The 20,848-nt window shown below is 38.6% G+C and overlaps 1 protein-coding gene across 5 annotated transcripts in view; it reads right to left on the bottom strand.

Annotated features, from left to right (window-relative positions):
- Positions 1-445: 445 nt before the first annotated feature.
- The window catches only part of LOC143887821 (MADS-box protein SOC1-like), a 59,186-nt gene continuing 38,783 nt past the window's right edge, over positions 446-20,848 (bottom strand). For 2 of the 5 annotated variants that reach the window (XM_077392016.1, XM_077392015.1), the window contains exons 4-8: positions 1,418-1,479; positions 1,204-1,303; positions 1,059-1,100; positions 878-922; positions 446-804 (exon numbers count right to left, since the gene is read on the bottom strand). In XM_077392016.1, coding sequence (XP_077248131.1) covers positions 649-804; positions 878-922; positions 1,059-1,100; positions 1,204-1,303; positions 1,418-1,479 — 405 coding nt within the window. In that variant the 3' untranslated portion in view covers positions 446-648. The remainder of the gene's footprint in view (positions 805-877; positions 923-1,058; positions 1,101-1,203; positions 1,304-1,417; positions 1,480-20,848) is intronic. The other 3 variants (XM_077392018.1, XM_077392017.1, XM_077392019.1) reach the window with 3 other exon arrangements.

Below are 20,848 nucleotides of genomic sequence, written 5' to 3'. Positions count from 1 at the left end.
TTGGGCAATTTACCCCTTCGTAATGTATTCTTTTTTTGTTCTAATAAGTTTTCTATATTTGTAAAAGAAAAATGGGATTAGACTTTGGTTACAAAATCAGCAGCGACGGCATTCCTACCAACAAACAAAGAAGTCGTCCTTTTTGGAGATTTTATATAATGTGTACGCTAGAAGTCCACTATTTTTCAAAAAGTAGTGGATCCACTTCATAGGATGATCCAAACCGTTAATTTGTAGGGCCACAACTTAAACAGGCTATATCCCATAAATCATCTTCAGATGATGATCCTAACCCTTGGATCTATAGCTGTTTCTATTATGTATAGACCCTATACATATTGGAGGGTTAGGATCGTCTTGTAGAAATGATTTTCGGGGTACTGCCTATTTATGTCCATCCTGTACTTTTTAAAAAATACTGGACTTCACACCCACGCCGCAGATAAAATCTCTTAAAATAAAGTCCTTCAAATTTGAAATTTTTTCACCTTCCAAGAAAGTTAACAATGATACAGTACAATTATCTCACACGCTAATCTATTATTGGTTCTAATACACATACTTGTGCATTTATTTATACCTGGGCAGAAATTAGCCTTGCTTGAATGTTTTGAATAGTAGTTGAATTTGGTAGGGTCGCATCACACATCATCTTTGCTGTGGGTAGAGTGTCCTTCCACTTTCGGGCCTTCCAATGTGCAATTCAGTCTCCACATCATGATGTTGAGTACTTTTCTCATAGGGCACAATTTCTCTCTCACTTTTAGATTGTTCTTGTGAGTGTATCTCACACTGAAAATGAATCTATGAAAAATCAATTAGCCTCATTCCATAATATAGGGTCATGAAAAGAGATCTATATCAACTTATCATTCACCTTCTTGGATAATATTGCATTTTGCTCCGCTAGACTTCTCTCCTGCTATTGATAAAAGTGGCAGTTAGCAATCCTAACTATTACAGCATGAGAAGTCATATGTGAAGACATACTTTTATTTGACTCCTTTGCAAAAAAATTTAGAGTGGGTACATTTCAGAATCTCTAAGTTATCATTTACCTTTTCTTTGAGTTGCTCTATCTGCTCTGTAAATAATTGAGTCTGATGGAAACACAAAACCAAGTTTGTCAATAGGTTTGGGTGTTACATGCAAATTTTCAGAATGATATTTTGGGTTGTGAGAGACATTCAATCTATGATTTACCTTTCTTCCTCTGATATTGGTTAGGCTTCTCTCCAATTGGTTCTCTATTTGTTGTAACTCTTCTATGGGACATGATCCCAAATTTTCTCCCAAAAGCTTCCTAGAAAAATATTCAAGATTCCAAGTTCAAGCTCAAGAAACCCAATACCCTGACATGAAATCAAGAACTATCATTTCTAGTTTATATATGAAAATTCCAAGATAATCCTTGCACCGCTTAGAGACTTCAAGAAGCTCAATCTTATTTGCCATTTGTGCGGTTTCATACTTCCAATGCTGCATTCAAATCAGTTATTGTTAGAATAATAAAAAATGAATATATATATAGACAAAATATTAAGTGACAGTTAGTTAAAGTTGAAAACCCACTATTTTAGAATATATGTTAACAACTTCTTGAAGTCTACAATCCATGAATAAAGAAATAACAAGTCATAATTTGTTCAAAATAGAGAAAGGCCTATATTTGGATCCATTGAAGCTCTCATAGACCTATAAAACACTGGATGCAGCTGAGAAATGTTGGAAATAATATCAGCTTCAGTTTTTTTCCTTTTATTTTTTCTTTCAACATCATCTTCCATAGTGTAACAAAGCCATTGCAAATCCATTTACAATTTAGAAATAATATTAGGTATTCTTTTGTTAACTATTATACAAGACCAAACTTGAGTTTTCATTTGCACTTGTAAGTGCTACTGGCTCTTTCTGTCAAAACTGGGCAAGAAGTTTCTTCTCACTCAAACTTTTGGTGACCAGCCCATACTTTTCAAACCACTATATGATAGAGAAATGACAATACAAGTGAAGCTAATTCTCATTTCACTTTTGTGCTCTCTTCTTAATTTATCGTTATATGGATCGTTTGGATTCAAAGTGGGCATAAAGTTCTCTTTTCATTAATTATCCCAAACTTATTAAATTTTAGGCTATACTGGGCACATACATAACATCATGAATGAGTTTCTTACATAAAGTTCTCTTTTCGTTAATTGTCCCAAACTTATTAAATTTTAGGCTATACTGGGCACATACATAACATCATGAATGAGTTTCTTACAAGTTTTAGTGTCACCAACAACTCCTTTTCCTCACACTTGGATTTGATTATCACAGTTTCATACATGAGATCTCACAGTTTCATAAGTGCGACAAATATTCTTTAACCACCTATCATTTGATTACTACAACCACTATCAAGATATCATATATGTTTAACAATATTAATTGTAGTAAGAATAATATAAACAAATTTTCTTCAATGGTTTCTTCTTCATCTATCTTTTCTTTATGAAAATTTGCTTGATCCTTGGTTTTGTCCAACATGGCCAATTTTTTCGCAATTGGTACATTAAGGTACACTAGGATCCTTAATTTTATACCAAAAATCTTTTTCAAAATGGCCTATCTTCTTACAATTATATGATTGAGGAGAATCATGATTACATTTGTAATCCCACCTCTTGTTCCCATTGGACCGATTTCTTTCTTTACCACAAAATTCTTGTCTTCAACTTTTGTTAGTTTTCCTTGTTTTTTCTGAATGAATGAGCTTCTGCACTGCTACTTATGCCCTTTTTATATCAAGTTTTGATTGAATAGCTTGTTCAGCCGAATTCTCTATATATCTATTGATCCTTTCTACACGTGCTGTAAGAGAGTCCATTAGATAATCTATTAGACAAGCTACTAAAGACTTTAGATTCCTCAATTGTAGAAACAATTGTACCAACAAGAAACTAAACTTAGAAGTTAGACTAAGTTCTCAAATTAGACTTCTTAGAACTTTTGAGGAATCTAGCAACAACACCATCAAATTTAGAAGTTAGGCTTCTTAAAACCTTTTTAATAATTTCTAATATTTTAGATCTTCACCAAGAAACTAAACTTGATTTCATCTTTGTGCGTTGGGCTGCAGTGATTCTTCCTTCTTGATTTTCAAACTTTGTATATCTATTCTCAACTAATTCCCACAAGTCTTAAGTGATAAAAAAGATTTTCATTTTAATACTCAATAAATGATAACTTTCACCATTAAAAATAGGAATCATTTGTTGAGAACTATTTACCTGTAGTTGTCATATATGCTCACTTACACAACTTGGCTCCGATACTAAACTTTGTTAGGTTTCTTTCATTTTGGATTGAGCAATCAAAGAAAGATTATAGCAGAAACAGAGGTTTTCATACCAAGAAGGAAATGCAAAAGTAAAATTACTCCTGTTCTCTTTTATTAAAACAATAAAGCTAAGGAATGAAAAACATTAGAGAGACTCTCTTCTTTTTCCATGCGTTTCACACCCACCAATCCCCTTTAAATAGAGGTAGCTTACATTACATAGTGGAGAGCTAATAGTGAAAGAACAGGAACATTATAAACCAGCCTAATCCCTTCAACAAAAGAAATAGAAAATAGGAAGGATAACCACGAATGATTAGTTTGAGTTATTTTCAATAGATACATGCTTTGCTGTGTGTCTAATGCTCTTCAGAAGATATAGTTGGAGCTAAAGCACATTTTGAACCATGCATGTCAAGTTACTTGAACAGATTTTCAAGAGGACGGGGAGGACCTTAACATCATTTTGGTTTTCCTCTGTATTTTTATTAAATTTACAAACAGAATCTCATTTCAATCTTTGTTCGGGCATCAAGACATAATTTATAGTGTAGGGAAAGTACTACATTGTCTTGAAACCCCAACTTTTCAATCCTCAAAGATTTTCTAGGAAAATATTGAATTCCATGAAATTTCAGTTTCTCATAAAATGCTTCCCTAAAATTATCTGCATGTTATTTGGCTATCATACATCTGTTTCTTGGGCTTTGTCCTTTTGTTGACAATTCCATTGACACTGTTAGTAAAATGTGAGTTTATCTATGGCTTGGACTTTAAAATGTGGTTTCTTTATCTTTAGAATGATGGATCTCAACGTTGAAGTTTTCATCAAATGCTTTGAAAATACCTGTCTATCCTATCACACTGAAATTCTTTGGAAGAAATTTTTGTTAGGACCATGCCCACCAAAGATGAAACATTTCTTTTGGTTTGCCACTAAAGAAACAATCCCGACAAAAAAATTGAATTTTTTTCAATTATTCTGAGAATTTTGTAGCTATGCATGGAGGGATAGATTTTTTTTTTCAGAATTATGAATGAAATTTGCAAATAATTCATCAATTTCTTTTTATATACATGCACACATACATTTAAATCTTTTGTAACTATACATACATGGGTAGAGTTTTTCAGAATTAAGAACAAAATGTCCAAATAATTCATCAATTTATTTTTATATTTGTTTTAAATCTCGTAAAAAGTCAAAATAATTGGAAAATACGTTGCAGTGGAAAGTAAACTCACATCTTTAAGCAATTGGTCAACAATAAAACTACAACAAAGAACATTAAACTACTAGCACTTGGCACATATATTTCACTATATATTTTTTCTGCCCACCCAATTTACTTGTTTTCATTCCTATTTTACTGCATAATTGATGTAGACGTGGATCTCGGCCAATCGATTTCCTGGTGAGGAATAATAGAAGTTGAAGAAGGAACTAAGTTTCTTGTGTGTGTGCTGTAAGAGAATGTATACACATAGTTGTGTGTGTATTGGTAAGGAGTTGTATGAGAATGAGTAGCAGCACTCAATGAGAGAGAGAGAGAGAGAGAGTGGTGATAAAAGCTGGGGGTGAATGAAGTGATGCGGGAGCATCTAGCCACATTGCACATATCAATGGTTAGATCGGCGATCAGGCCTAGCATATTTCCAGCTTAGTACATTTCTATTTTTAAACTTAACTTATTTATATTATTAGTTAATTACTAATTTACTTAGCTTATTTACATTATTAGTTAATGATTAATTTTATGCTTTTAAGTTGGGTATTCTTTTCAAAAAGCAATCTTTATAAAGTTTCCAATTGTAATTCACCACAAAAGGGCAACAAGCAATTTCGTGGGATATTAAGTTTCCTTTCTTAGTTATTAAGATTAGCAATACCCTTAATTGGAATAGTTAAAGTAGCAAGTAGCAAAGGTTAGCTTAGCAATTGTCTTTTTATCACATTTAGTTGCTTTCATAAGGTATCTCACAATCTGGGTAACTACTGACTAATGAGACGTACGTGGCGAGCTCATGAACTGACTGCAAATGAAATGTCTAGACGGGTCACAATTAGATAGATTAGTTTCCCAACTAGACGTCTGTATCTTCCTAGGTCCTCTACCAGCTCTTCCTGATTAGGAAGAAGCTTGACATTGGGGTCCATATGTACCACAATGGGTTTCATTCCCAAAAGGCCAGTCTCTTCCAACATATCTAGTTCTTACTTCCTTTGTGATATACCCTAACTAGTTTGGGACAAAGGCTTAGTTGAGTTGAGTTGAGTTGAGTATACTTCCTTTGTGATAAAGATAGTCCCCCACGTGAATAAGCTACCTCTATCCCAAGAAAGTACTTACGACATCCAAGGTCTTTAGTGTTGAATTCTTTTTGAAGGAAATCCTTCAATCTCTGTATACCTATGTTGTTGGTTACAGTGACAATGAAATCATCTACATAAACAACTAGAAAGATACGACCATCCTTGTACTGTGAACTGAATATAGAATGGTCAACAACACACTGTGTCATGCCAAACTGTACTACTACTGCCACACTGAATTTTCCAAACCAATCTTGAGGAGATTGCTTAAGGCCATACATGGCCTTACTCAAGAGGCAGACTACATGGTTTATCTCCCCCTGAGCAACATACCCTGGAGGTTGCTCCATGAATATCTCTTCCTACAGGTCACCATGTAAGAAGGCATTTTTGACATCCAATTGGAAGAGAGGCCAGCTCATGTTAACAGCGAGAGAGATTAGAACTCGAACGGATGGAATTTTTTCCACAGAGGAGAAAATCTCCATGTAATCAACACCAAATGTTTGTGTATAATCCTTGGTAACCAACCATGCCTTCAGGCTTTCAACTGTCCCAGCCGGTAGGTATTTCACTGTAAACACCCATCCACGCTTCATTCTATTTCTGATGTTGTCATCTATGCTCACATTTCACCCAGTTACCATTGTTTTCTTTCTAGTGTGCCCTCCTTTTCTCTTCCTCTTTGTGGGTTTTTGGGTTTGGGATGGGAGACTTCTAGTTGCGGTGGTTATGGGTTTGGGATTTTGGGTTAGGGTTGTGGTTTGTGGGTTGTGGGGTTTGGGATGGGCAACTTCCAGTGGCAGTGGTTATGGATGGTGATGGGGGGATGGGGGATGGGAGGGGGTTGCAACATATGGAATGGGGAATGGAGGGATGGAGAGGTTGCGAAATATGAAATGGGGGGTTGCGGATGGGGGGTTGGCAATACGAAACAAGGATGGAGTGGGGTTACGCAAGATGGAAGAGGGGATGGGTAAAAAGTTGGTTGGGCAATATGCGCAATGCGGAAGTGATGGACGGGGGTTACACACGACGAGCAGAATGGGGGTTTCTGATAGGGGCGGAATGGCCAATACAATGGGTTGTGCAACACGGATGGGGAGGGGCTTGCATGGGAAGTTGTGGTGACCCCCAAGGGTGGTCCCTAGGGCACGATAACCTTAGGGCTCTGATACCATGTTAATGGAGAAGAAAATTAGGAAGAAAATATGAGAGAGCTAGTAGCTCTCCCTCCCATGAGAAATATATATGTGTGTGATACTAGGGTTACAAGTAGAATGACAAGAATATCACCAGATGGGTATGTAATTATAGGACTACTCCAAACAAATGAAAAGTGTGATTTGTGGAGAAAAGGTGTTCTTACACTTGTTTCTTGGAGTTTCACTCCAAATGTGGTTTAGCTTTTTGAGGGACTAAACATTGGCCTATCGACTTGTAATCTAAGAAACTAGTTTTGCTCCAAGCCGCTGGCGCAATAGTGGTGGCCGTGCTCTGTTATGTGGCACTATAGTACATCTAACATCTATGATGTTAGAAATTTAGATAAGGGTAAGAGGAAGAAGAAGTGGAATGTAGAGGATGAAGAGTCTCCACTAACGAGTCCTCCCATGAATATGATGTATACATAGGCCCAACGTAGGGCAATATGGTACAAAGACTACAATTGTAATACCCAGCCCCAATGCTTGAACATGTTTTAACTACTTGAAATTGGTGTTAATATCAAATTGAACTTATAGCCTTTTTTACCCTCTAATGGGTGTCGTTATCAATTACTAGGTGGGTAAATTAGGAAAGAAAACCTATAGAATTTAGCAACATTAGAAATTCAAACCATTTTGAGAATGTAAGAGGCAAAGTCAACGGTCCATTATTAATTCTAATTAGGAATCATACCAACCTAATGCATTGAATCGAGTTGTCACTTTGCAAACCAAAAAGGGAAGCACCTCTATTTATTTGTGAACGTTCCATATGAGTATACTGTTATGGATTTGTAAGTATAGTAGAAATCCTAATCTTGGTAAAGGATTTGAATTCATCATTCTATATTTAGGAGTGTATACACGGTTGATAATTACTTGCTTTAAAATACATGGGTAGTGTGTAGTGATTCATGGAGAGAGAATGGTAAGAGCTATTTGGGTTTTAGTAAGTTCCTACAGCACTTTATAAGTCTGTAATCAGCCCTAAAAGCCTCTGCAAACTGCTATTGCTGCCCGCGAAATAAACCTCTTTCCACCACCTTGTTTTCCATTGTCTTTAATGACCAACCATCTAGCAACAGTTCAGAATTTCAGAACTCGTAGCACTTGCAAAACAACCTCTTTTAGTCAAATTTCAGCAAGAATATTGCTGAATGGTCATCAGCAATTAGAGTCTTCCCTTTCGCAATTTCATGATCTCTTCGAGCTTCAATCGGGCAAAGTAACAATGACATCCACTATCTTTTCTCACGCTGAAATCCAGGTTAGTACGCTGCCACAAAAGTGCAAATCCTACATCTTGTTTATTGTTTTCTTCACCTTGATGGCAACCACGCAACCCCCCAGTATATTTTCTTACTTTTATCAACCAATCTCATTACCCTTGATGTCCTTTAATAGAAGCTGATTGGCTGCTCATTTCTTGATCAGCCAACACCACATTCTCAGTTGACAGCAGCCCTTATTTTATTTGTTTTCATCTCCAAGCCTACTGCTAGTCGTTTGGTTGATATCCATTGAGGCTTCCATTAGCATTAGTAAACTACTTATTGGGAGTTGTCTCCATCACCTCCTGCCCTTTGTTTTGAAGCCCACTAATGGTCATGTGCCTTGCTTTCATAGCCACAAAGTCGGCAAGTAAAACAAGTACAAACAGTTCTTATAGCTAGTGTTCTAGGGTGTATTTCTCACCACCAGCAGTCCTATATAACTCTAAGCTTTTCTTTCATTTCAGCCACTTACTTTACATCACACCTCTCTACGCTCTAGGAAGATCTTCTTCGTGGGTCTTGACCTTGCAAAGGAAATTCCTAGAGTAGCGCTTAAGGTAGGTGATCCTACCCTATGTCAGTGTATTACTAGTATTTTCATATACTTAGATTTGTTGCAAGATTTTATTACAATTCATTATATGGAACTTGTTTTAAAAAGGTTTCTCACTTGTCTCTTTTAGCATGTCATACTAAATGGTTGAATTGTCATTATCCATGAAATGCTTTAGTCTTAACATGCTTTCTTATCTATATAAAAAGATGAAGATTTTTGTTACTGACATGATTTTTGGAAACTCAATTTCATAAAACACTATTGAAAAGCATTCTATTTATGATATGGTTTCAATGGTTTGGAACGGGGGAGCCCCCTATGGTTTGAAACATCTACAAAATTTATGGCACGGTGTTGCAAACATTAAATTGCTTCTATCTATATTTGTATCCAGTCTTGGTATGGAATCGGTCCCGCCAGTATGGTTGATCTCTGGTAGGGATCTAGTGCCCAGCCTACCAGTGGGTGGGTACACTGGACATTATCACGTTGACCAGTCGAGTTTATCTGCCCGTAAGGTTGATCTCGGGCGGCCAGTAGGGAGTCCTCTAGCTATTGATAATATTACATTGCGCGCTTTAGGACCTGTGAGTCCTGCGAACGAGTGTTCGCGTTGGGGTACTCTACTTGCCAATAAGGTTGGAAATTGGCCACAGAGAAGATTGTTAAGTATTTGATGTCAAAGTGGAAAACTGCAAAAACCAAGTGGTTGGAAATATATTCTTTGTCATTGATTTCAAAGTGGAAAACTGCATAACCGAGTGGTTGGAACCGTTTTTAGTAAAAGCATGTATATTTCTTATGTAGAAATGATTTTCTTGCTTATCAATTTCTGCATAGACAAAAAGTTTTATAGTATATTACTTCTTATTCCGCACAAGTATGTATTTGTTTTCCTATTAGCTGACTTGGATTTGGAAAACCGGCTGGGCTATTAGCTCATTACGTGGTTTAACAATTTTCAGGTCCCGAGTAGTAGTAGTAGACTTGCTGAGGAATTCAAGCGCTTGGATTGGAACTAAAATTTCCGCATTTATTAGTCGCTTTGATGAGAATAGTTGGTTGTAAAGGAGCCTTGCATGCTTGTAGGGGCGACCCTATGGGCGTGCGGCGGCTGTCACGTGTGGCGGACCCTGAATTCCGGGTCTGGGTCATGACAATAATAGCCCTCAAAATACAAGTAATGACTAAACTACCGTTACACACTCTTCAAAACTCCCCCTCAAGCTGGAGTGTATATACTATAGAACTCCAGCTTGGTACAAAGAAAACTACCCACACACACAACCAGCTTGGTACAGCACTCCCTCTCAAGCTGGTGTGGTGAATACATAATGAAAAGCATAACAAAAAAGGGCAATGGCTACAATGAGTACACGACGAGATCTACAACCATCAAAAAAGAAAAGCTCCCACAGAATCAGCACGACGGTGAAAGCGATCACAACAGGGCCTCCCCCTTAATCAAAGCACGACACACAAATCTACATACTAATAAGGATCAAATAGAGGTGCCGCAATAGAGAACAATAATGAATCACTAACAAAATGCGCACACCAAAGGTGTGCACACAAGCAACGGCAAAGTACTACGAACAAAGACATCACCTAAGAAGCACAACGTCAATGGAAGAAGAACTCCCACCACCAGAAGGTGAGAGGAACCAACCAACAACGGAGGATAGCTCGTCGCCTAGGAAGATAACCAACCAACGATGGGGGACACCACATCACATGGAGAGACAACCAATCAATGACGGGGGACATTATGTCACTTGAAGAGAACACCAACCAACAGCAACGAACAACACATCACCTGGGAAGATAACCAACCAACAATGGGGGACACCACGTCACCTGGAGAGAACACCAACCAACGATGGCGGTCAACAAATCGCCTAGGATGATAACTAACAAACAACAGGTGACACTTCATCGCCTGGACAGACAACCAACCACCGACGGGGGACACCACGTCGCCTAGAGAGAGACAAGGCCGAAAGCAACACTAACAGCCGGGCATATAGCAGGACAATAAGAAATGGATTGCAACGCAATTCCACGATGAATGCGTAGAACTACGTAGAGAAACTACAAACGCGTGTAGAAGCACCAACCAAGAACATGAAGAAGAGACCAACCATAGAAGGAACAAAATGGATAACACGAAGAAGCCATCAACAAGGAGGACAAAACTACATCATGGGGAAGGAAACAACTAACAACACGAAGAATGGTGAAATAACATCAACTAGAGAAGACAACAAGACAGACAAGGAAAAACAACCACCAACCAACCAACAACAAGAAGGACGAAGAACATAAAGAGAATATAAAGAGAACCACGATCAACACTCTTCATCGGGTGAGACTACATCAGCCCAGAGACGACAACAAGACCACACTCCATCCATTGAACTACAATAGGCCTACGAACTTCAACGAGCAGTGGAAAAGATAACTCCAAGCACAAGATCTCTTTCAAACATTTCACCAAATACTTGGTTTGCACCTTTGACATCAACACAAAAGACATAAAATAGGACGAGCACAACGATTAGGATCGATTGGATGGGGAGATGAGACTTCAAGAAAGAAAGAAAGGATTTAAAACATAAAGAAAGGGGATGTAGAAAACTAGAAGAAACCCAACAATGACTAAGATTTAGAGAAGGGATTTATGAAGGAATAGGTGATAGAGAAACCCATAATGGGTTTTCGGTAAAGAGGCAACGAGAGATTGGGGTTGCGAGAGAAGGAAATTTTTGAGAGAGAGAGAAACATACAGAGAGATAAAGATAATAAGATTTTTTAAGGGTTTACGGCAAACCCAAAACAGAGGGTTTTATTGCAAAGTGGAGATGAGTTTTACAGCAAATCCGTGAGATGAGATGAATTTTGAGAGAGAGAGAAAGAGAATAGGTCTTTACGAAAAACCCAAATAGGATTTGCACAAATGCGCAAAAACCAGAGAAAGTGCGTGAGAGATTTTAGGGTTTTTACTCATAAAGAGAGACTGACATGGAGCGAGGAAATATAGGGAGAGAGATTTTAGGGATTTGTGGGGAGAGAAAATAGGGTTTGATTTTCAAAAACCCCAAAAAGAACAGAGAAAAACAACGAGAGATAGAGAGAGCGGCACGCGCGCGAGAGAGAGAGAGAGAGAGAGAGAGAGAGAGAGAGAGAGAGAGAGAAAAGGGCTGAAAGAGAGATGGAGAGAACTCTTCTTCCTCCTTTCGTAGGATCTTTGAATCTTATGCCATGTTAGAAATGGAGATAAGGGTAAGAGGAAGAAGAAGAGTGATGGAGAGGATGGAGAGTCTCCACTAAGGAGTCCTCACATGAATATGATATATATAGGCCCAAAGTAGGGCAATATGGTACAAAGACTACAATGCCCCTCAACATATAAGTAATGACTAAACTACCCTTACTCTTCAACACATGATATGTGTTATCTGACTCTTGTCATTGGGCTATACGTCGCCATAGCCCATAACCTTGAGATTATTAGTATATTTAAATGTTAAACCTTGCTTTGGATTTTATCGGTTTTGATAAAAAAGTAAGAATTCATTATGATACGTTTTGTGCCTAGTCATTTCTTATTATGCTCTATTAAAACCCAGTTTTAATCTTTTGTGTTCATGGTATGCTTGGACCTGTAGACACCCCATTTTGCTCTACCTTAATCGATAAAGAAATTAGGGTTTGTTTTCCGTCGGTTTTCCAATGTCTTTCTTTCCCGCATCCGTTTGTTACATTTCTAAATATTTTTGGTCGTTTCCGTCGTGTTTCGTATTTTCCCGCTAAATGTTGAGAAGGATTATTCAGAAAAATCTAAACCAGAGAGAATTGGGACCCGTTTGGTGGGCCCGCATTGGGTGCTTCGATTAAATTTGGATCGAGAAAGTTGGACCCATTTGGTGGGGCCGCATGATGCATTTTGATTAAATTTGGACTCGTTTGGTGGGCCCGCATTGAACATTTGTTTAAAATCGAATCAACCGAGGGCCCACATTGTGGGGCCCGCGTTGTGGGGCCTCAGTGGGGCCTCTTGTGAGGCCTCTTATGAAGAGCAATGATGGTAGCTCTCCACTAAGAAACATGATGGGCCCTCCACTAAGAGCAATAATGATGGACTCTCCACTAAGAAACATGATGGGCCCTCCACTAAGAGCAATAATGATGGACTCTCCACTAAGAAACATGATGGGCCCTCCACTAAGAGCAATAATGATGGACTCTCCACTAAGAAACATGATGGGCCCTCCACTAAGAGCAATAATGATGGACTCTCCACTAAGAAACATGATGGGCCCTCCACTAAGAACAATAATGATGGATTATCCACTAAGAGGGACAACATGATGAGCTCTCCACCAACATATCTCTCTCTCTCTCTTTCTCTCCCTATATATATCTCCCTTCCCATCCATAAGAAGGAGGAAAAAAAAAAGAAATTTATCTTCCATTATCTCTTCTAATCACTCCCTCCAATCCCTTTCCTCAATATATTCTTCCATCCATCTCCCTAATATTCTTCTTCCATTATCTCTTCACTCCCTCAATCACTCCCTCTAAACACTCCAGAGAAAGCGAAAGACGGCGGAGCGGATCGGCGGCGGCAGGATTTTTTATATTTTTTTGGATTGGGCGGAGATCTTCACCACAGGTAGGTGCATTGTTCTCAAAATATTTCTGTATTTTTCCGAATTTTTCTGATTTTTTTCCGCAAATTGTGTTTTAAAAATGGAAAACTCTTCAAAAAACATCTTTTGACGAAGAAAAATTAAATTATATACCAATCAGATTCTAAAATTAATGAAATTTCGTGGGAAAATAATATGTTACTGATTCATGTTACCATGAATTTGTAAAGATTTTTGGAGTTTATTTGGTATATTATTTAATATTTTCTTTGAAACTTATCAGATTTTAGGAGAATTTTTACTAACATCAGATCATCATTAAAATTCATAAAATTTTTACAGTAGTCTTATCTTCCATATTACTTGTTACTGTAAACGTTTCGTGTGATTTGGATCTGTTTTAATATGGGATGTAGTGTTAATTTATAATCTGGTCTGGAAATTGTAAAATCCGAAATTGGTAGTAAATAATTTCTAAAATTCATGAAAATCTCACTGCATGCTATTTTGATTCATATAGTATTTCTGTAGAAATTTCATAGAATTTAAAGTTATATTTCTACTAGTTTATGTGTTAATTGTGCAATCTGGACATTTAATGGTTTAATCAAGATTAAATGTGAATTTAATGTAAAAATATGCAAAACTCATCCTGTAAGCTACATACATTTTCATCTTTCTGCTGTAGAAATTTCAAATCATTTCGAATTTATTTGCAACAATTTCACTTGTAAAACCGCTCATATGCTTAAAATTGATAAAATCCATGGAAAATTCGAAATTAATTGAAAATCATATAAAAATTCCTAAAGAACTTTAAAATTCTGTCACATGTTCACTCCTTAATCCATTGAAACAGAAATTTTAGGATCTTTAGATTTTCCTGGAAAAATGGCCCGTGCATCCATAATCGTATCCCAATTGCAACTTGATCTTTGACAATTTGAATATTTAAGTTATAGCATGTTGTTGGCTCCGAGGTTAGTGTCCACGGAAATCCTGAGATTCTGCCAGGCAATAAGATACTATAACCTAAGTATTAAATTGCACAAGGAAAGAGCGCACGATTCCCTCCTTTGGATGCCATTCAAGGCCGAAATTGGTGAACCCTAGAACCATTGGTAATCCTTAAATGTCTAGAAACTGAAAATCTTCGAAATCTGAAACTCATTAACCTCGAGAACTTAAATCGATTTATCTTGTGTCTTTCGGAACCATTGGATTATGGTTTCCAATCTAAGAACCATTAGAGCCCAATTTAGGAACACTGGTGTCGTGCCGTGTCCTAGGTTTTAGGGAGTCCTAGAGTTAGGAGTCCAGCCTCATCACGGACGCTTGCTATGAATAGCAACCGTACCATAGGTCTAGTTACACTAGTCACCCGATCTTTCCCTAGGACAAGCCTAGTAAACTAGGATGTAGGCAAAACCTGCATTAGTCTAAGGGACAACTTGCATTCAGATAAGAATCATATAGCATCTTAGATGAAATCCTAAGATAATAAAATCCTCAACTTGAATTAAATAATTCCTCTTAAAACTGTTGAAACAGTCAAATCCGTCTAAGTCGGTGTCCTAGTTGAGTTAGGCATATGTAGCTTAGCTTAGGTGCACCGAACTACGTCGACTCTGATCCCAGTGAGGCTTGGGTACGTAGGCAGCTTGGATGTCTGACGGCATACCACCCGCGAGTCGGCACCACAACAAATTGTGGTGTTTTGTATATTAATTTTCTTGTAAATACTTAATCAAATCAGTTAGGGTTTTCCATGAAATTAGAATTCTAGGAGAACTTTCACTTAGAATGAATCCAGACAAATTAATAAATCAAGATACACATCTAGGATTCACATTGAAATTAGATTCTAGGATGCATGTCACTTAGTTCGCACATTAACATAGAGTTGAATGAGCCATTTAAAATAAATTTAAAAGAGTTAGCTTTTGGAATCGAAGACCGATTATCGGACAAGAATGGTGCATGTGGTGGATAACTCCCCATACCTTCCATTCTCGTAACCAGGTAGCGAGTCTAGATTTCTGGTTAATTATGGGTCCTAGATCCCACATCTAGGTGGCGACTCTGTCAGTCTCTTTCGTGTGGAATTCGGATTGCCTTAGTGATCCCAAGTCCACAGGAAAGACGAATTCAAATCAATATTAAAATGCACACGCCAATCGCGTGGGAACGAGAGACCAAAGGAGAGAGCGCGGCGGCTCGCGCCCCACGCCCCTCTCGCGGGATCATGTCCCACAGTCTGGCGACTCTGGTGGGGACCACCTAACTTCATTAAAATTTCAAAAGATAATTCATTTGAATTTAATTTAACTGGCTCATAAAAACTCTATACTTGTTAGATTAGTTTGTCTCGTTTTATTTTCTCATCACATTTTACTCGAACTTAATTTAACAAAACCTGAAGGCATCATAGATTGCGCGAACTTATTGCACACACTTACATCACTTGCATCTAAACCCTTGCATCTCACATGCACACACGTCCTATTTTAGGAACCCGGAGTGTTATCTAGCATGGTTGACTGGGATTTCATCACCTGGTGCCTCTGTGCTAGAGAAGCATTCCACCCTTAGCCTAGTACCTTTATGGTGCGTAAACGGATCTCTTGTTCACGTACTGATACGCCGGACACTGGTACAGTATATCGAACATGGATTCGCGCTAAGGGGACTCTTGGCCTTACCCCTAGATTAACCCACACATGCATGCAGTATACGAACACATGTGCACCACATGTGTGAACCTAGTTTAGGATATCCTACCCATTTGTGTCTAGATTAGGCCGTAGTCCATCTTCCAATGGCTACGATCGGTCCTAGGTACACAAACAAAGTCATGAGTCGAGATCCTCTCTCCACTCCGCTAGATTAGGATTAGGGTTGATGCCTTCAGGTAACACTGTTAAAATGTGCGAAGACTAAAAACTTTTCCTTTGGGGTTAGGATATAAATCCCATCATTTCTAAAGATCTCATAGGATTAGTTATTCTTGATCTACCCGTTGAAAGTAATCATATGCAATCTCACATTTTGATCATGTGTCTATCATTCGTCTCTTGTGGGATTCGATTATGTCTTCATTGGCGGAAATTGTGTCTCAATCATTTGATCGTGCAATCTTGATGATCCAATCTTGCCTGTACCCTTGATCTCTTCCTCCTCTAGGGGCTACCTTTTTCAAGAATATTTCTGCTAAATCCTTCAGAGTTTACTCTCATAATCCTTGAACTAAGGGCATTCCCCTCATCATTTGGATTCATTCTATTGTCCCAATTACTTGCTTAAATGTGTAATATTTTTCAGTCATTGAGAAGAAACACTCCATGAATGTCAAGCTCATATACCTCGTGTTCATTATTTCCATGACAGGGCAGTAAACACCATAGCTAACCCTACTATTCCTTGGGTTCGGATCTCTTCTCGATTGCAGAGGAAATCTGTCTCCCCGCCACCTTCTCTGAGGACCCCAGCATCTCCTTCTTTCCCATCCTCATCCTCCCCAATGGCAGAAAACCAGAACAGTAGTCTTCCACCCGCTGCTATTACCGATACTCTCACCTTGATTCTCCGGCAGCTTCAAGAACTCAAAGAAGAGAACCAAGTTATCAAGGCCCAGCTTTCTGAAAAGTTGGGGCCATGCACCATACAGTTACTTCAGCCGCACCTGCCCAGCCAGTGTTCATTCCTATCCCTGACAAAACTGAAGAAGATTTTGAAAAAGAGCAGTACAGCGAAGATCGCAGCAGGCCTTCTCAGTCCATGGTTGATAAAGTAGTTATGGAGAAATTAGAAAGTCTTACCAGGAAGGTTCAGGACATTCAGTTTCAGGACCAGGGGGGTTTCAATCCAAGTGACCTCACACTGTTTCCCGAAATTCGTCTCCCTGCCAATTTTCAAATGCCAGATTTCGACAAATATGATGGTGTGGGTTGTCCAATCACTCATTTGCAGATGTTCACCATCATGTGTCAGCCTCAAGGCTTATCTCCTGAGCAAATCGCTCAATTGTTCCCGGTTTCCCTAACCAAGGTTGCTAGGAGATGGTTCATGGTCCTAGACAAGACTCGTTGTAGGACATGGAGGGATATCGGTGAACAATTCATCAGGCAATTCACATATGATGATGGGACAGAAATCACCAGAAAGGATTTAGAAAGAACCAAGCAAGATTCAAGGGAATCTTTTCTGATTTTTGTGAAAAGATGGAGGAGAATAGCAGCTCAGATGATGGAGCGCCCTTCTGAGGAAGAGCAGGTCCAAATAATCATGCAAAATATTTCCCCCCAGCTCCAGTATCACATGTCGTTGCAGTATTATCCGGACTTCAAACACTTTATCGTGGCAGGCACCCAAATAGAGGAGGCTATGGCTCAAGGTGTGTTCAACCGAAGTAACCCGAATACCAAAGAATTCAGGAAGCCTCCATCAGCTGAAATTAATAACCTTTCCCGCTCCAAGCCTCAGCCTTCAAAACCTCAGAACCCCATGGTGATGGGTTATACCCAACCTGCTGTCACACCTCGGCCACAGGCCCAGACAGAATTTACCCCTCTCCCCCTTCCGCCATCTGAGATACTCAAGGAGTGTTTAGCCTCAGGTCGCATAATCCTACCCGACATTAGGGCTCTTCCTAATCCTTTACCAGCAAATTGGCGAACAGATCAACACTGCGAATACCATAGAAATTCTGGCCATCTCACTGATAATTGCATTGCCCTAAAATTCAGAATCCAGAGGTTGCTCGACAATAAAAGCCTTGTGTTTGAGCCAAGTCCCGTTGCTACCAATAACCCATTACCGAATCATGCAGTACTGCCGCCAGCCGTTCGCAATGCTTAAATAACTGAAGGCTCAAAGGGGCACAGGTCCGGTTGCAATGAAAAGAATCAGAAGTTGAAAGTACCATTTATGAGCCAGCTTTCGCCGAGCCTCCAAAGCTAGACAGTTGCAGCAGTTAAAGTTTTAGTCATTTACTATTTTATGTTGAGTCAGTCACCATGGTCAGTACAATTGTTGAGTCCGGTTTTACAGTTCAAGGTTAATGCCTAGTCCAGGCAAGTTATCGTTTGCTTTTCTCTTTATTCAGAGTTGTGAATCCTGAGCATGTTCAGGATAGGTCGTCAGATGTAATAGCCTTTCCTTTAAATAAAATTTCAAGTTTCAATAGTTCACTTGTGTCTGTTTCTTAAGTATGCTTCTGATCTTAAAGTAAGACTCCCTCCTCAAATGAGGACAAAATTGGCGAAACTCCACTTGAGTCACAACAATTACTTGAACAAGAGGAGGAGCGCCAATCTCAGCCTTTCAAAGATGAAATTAAAGTGGTAAACACTGGCACTGAAACCTTGATCCAGTAAATGCCGATTGAAAATACATTACCCTCTGAAAAGTGTGAAGAATTGGTAAACCCATTTTGAGGATAAAAAGATGGTCCGGTAAGTGTTACCATTAATGCCAAGAGAAAGACCCAGATAGAAGGTTCAAGAAAGAATGACGTGAATATCATATGCTATGCAAGGGGCATGGAGTGGAAACAACTTTCATATTTCCAATCAATGACCTTGGTTCTCAAATTCATAACATGAAGCCATCAAATTCGAGATAAGAAGTTCAAGAGCAAGCATTGAAAAGTGATCATCAGATATCAAGAGTTACAAATCCATAGATGGAGGATGTCGAAGAACAAGTTTCGCTCTATGAAAGTCGAAGGCACGTATTAGAATCTTGAAAGAAGAAGATTTATTATCTCTTACCTGGAAATGCCGTCAAACTCCGTAAAAAAAAGAAAAAGAAAATAAAAAAATAAATAATCAGTACCAGAGGGACTCTAGTAAACTAGATCGACTCCCAATCTGAACATCGGAAGGCCTCCTTTGGCCGAATAAATCCCAAAATCAGAACCCAACGTCAAAAGAATACTGGTTTGCAAACCCTTCGAGCCTAAATGAAATTTTCTTGAAAACCCATCAAACTAGGGGCATTCGCCCCGAACTACGCGAGACCTGATCCCTACACTGGGGTACGTAGGCAGCTCGGTTAAACTGAGTTCGGTCAATTCAAAAAAGAAAAGCAATTCAATCAATCCAAAAAAAAAAGAAATTCAATCCTTTCAGAAAAAAAAAAGGGGACAAGTTCCTAAAGAAGAGAAGTCAATTATTCCAGAAAGAAGAAAAAAAAGAAAAATCAATAAACTTTCGAACAATTTATCTTCAAACTAGGGGCATTCGCCCTGAACTATACACGACCTGATTCCTACCTTGGGATATGTAGGCAACCTATTCACAGGTTCGGTCGAAATCTTTGTTGAACCTTAAGCCATTCTTTGAAAAGCCCTATCCTACCTATAAAGTCCTTCCGGTGTTCAGAACTAATGATCTAGGTCCCGAAACAAAAAAAAAATAAAATGATGATGAATAAAAAAAAATGGAGTTTGAAGATCTGCTAGACTGAAAACCTGAAAGGGCGGTTTAGGCAAAATTTAAGATCATTCCCCTGTTAAGTTGAAAACCCGAAAGGGCGGCTTAGGCAAAAGCTAAGGGGATAGCCTGCTGAATCGAAAACCTAGAAAGACGGTTCAGGCAAAAGTTAAGGCTACCACGGTCCGCCAAGTTAAAAACCCTGAAGAGGTGACTTGGTCACGGTAAGAGAATCATTATAAGAAGGCTACAGCCAGTATCAAGACTGAAGATCAACTGAAGTTCAAGCAAATTTATAAGAAGGTTACAGCCGGTATCAGGACTGAAGATCAATTGAAGTTCAAACAAATTCAAGTGACATCCTCAAAACTGGGGGCATTGGAGCTAAGCAATCCTAGGAGTTGTAATTAAATCATTGAGGCATTACTGTTTTAAGGAAAAAGTCCAGTGTTTACCAATTGAAAAAAATATTCCTTGAAAGGATAGACTTACCAAATAAAACGTTAACTAAGTCAGAAGCATTACTGTGTCTGTCAGTGTAGTTAATCAATCGTTGTTATTCTATGTTCATTCCTTCAGAGCTCCTCAATCCTTTGAGTAGTGTCTTTTATCTAAGTTTTCTCTTTAGAAAGAGTCAATCGTCGTTCCTATGTCCAAATGATGTAACTGTCTTGGTGAAGGAGGCCCGGCCTCGTCAGCTCCCTGCGATTGTACCTGAAAAAGTTCGAGAATCTAGTCAAACAGCTATATTTCAAAGATGATCAACCCATAAGAATTCAGAAGTAGAAACATCAGAAAGCCCAGCTTCCGTAAAAAGATCATACCCCAGGAAGGCATCTTAAGCTTGGAAGAGCCTCAGATGCAATGATGGTCGAGCCAATTTCTCAGAAAGATGAACCGTTAAAATTCAGAATTTCCTTCCAGTTAGTTAAATACTTTCCTGGTCAAGAAATGTTTATCTAAACACCTATCAAGAGGCAAGTCCCACTTTTCCATGATTATATCCAAGAGAGCCGTTGTTCTAGATTACCAATTTCAAGTGTCTTGTTCAAGGTTTCAGTCATCCAAATCCCCAAAGACAAGACCAG

This window comes from Tasmannia lanceolata, unplaced genomic scaffold (genome assembly GCF_043159265.1).
Source record: "Tasmannia lanceolata isolate RefF3 unplaced genomic scaffold, GAP_Taslan_0.1 ptg000012l, whole genome shotgun sequence".
NCBI classification, from domain to species: domain Eukaryota; kingdom Viridiplantae; phylum Streptophyta; class Magnoliopsida; order Canellales; family Winteraceae; genus Tasmannia; species Tasmannia lanceolata.
Note: the sequence above shows the minus strand (reverse complement) of the source record. Positions and strands in the feature narration are given on the sequence as shown.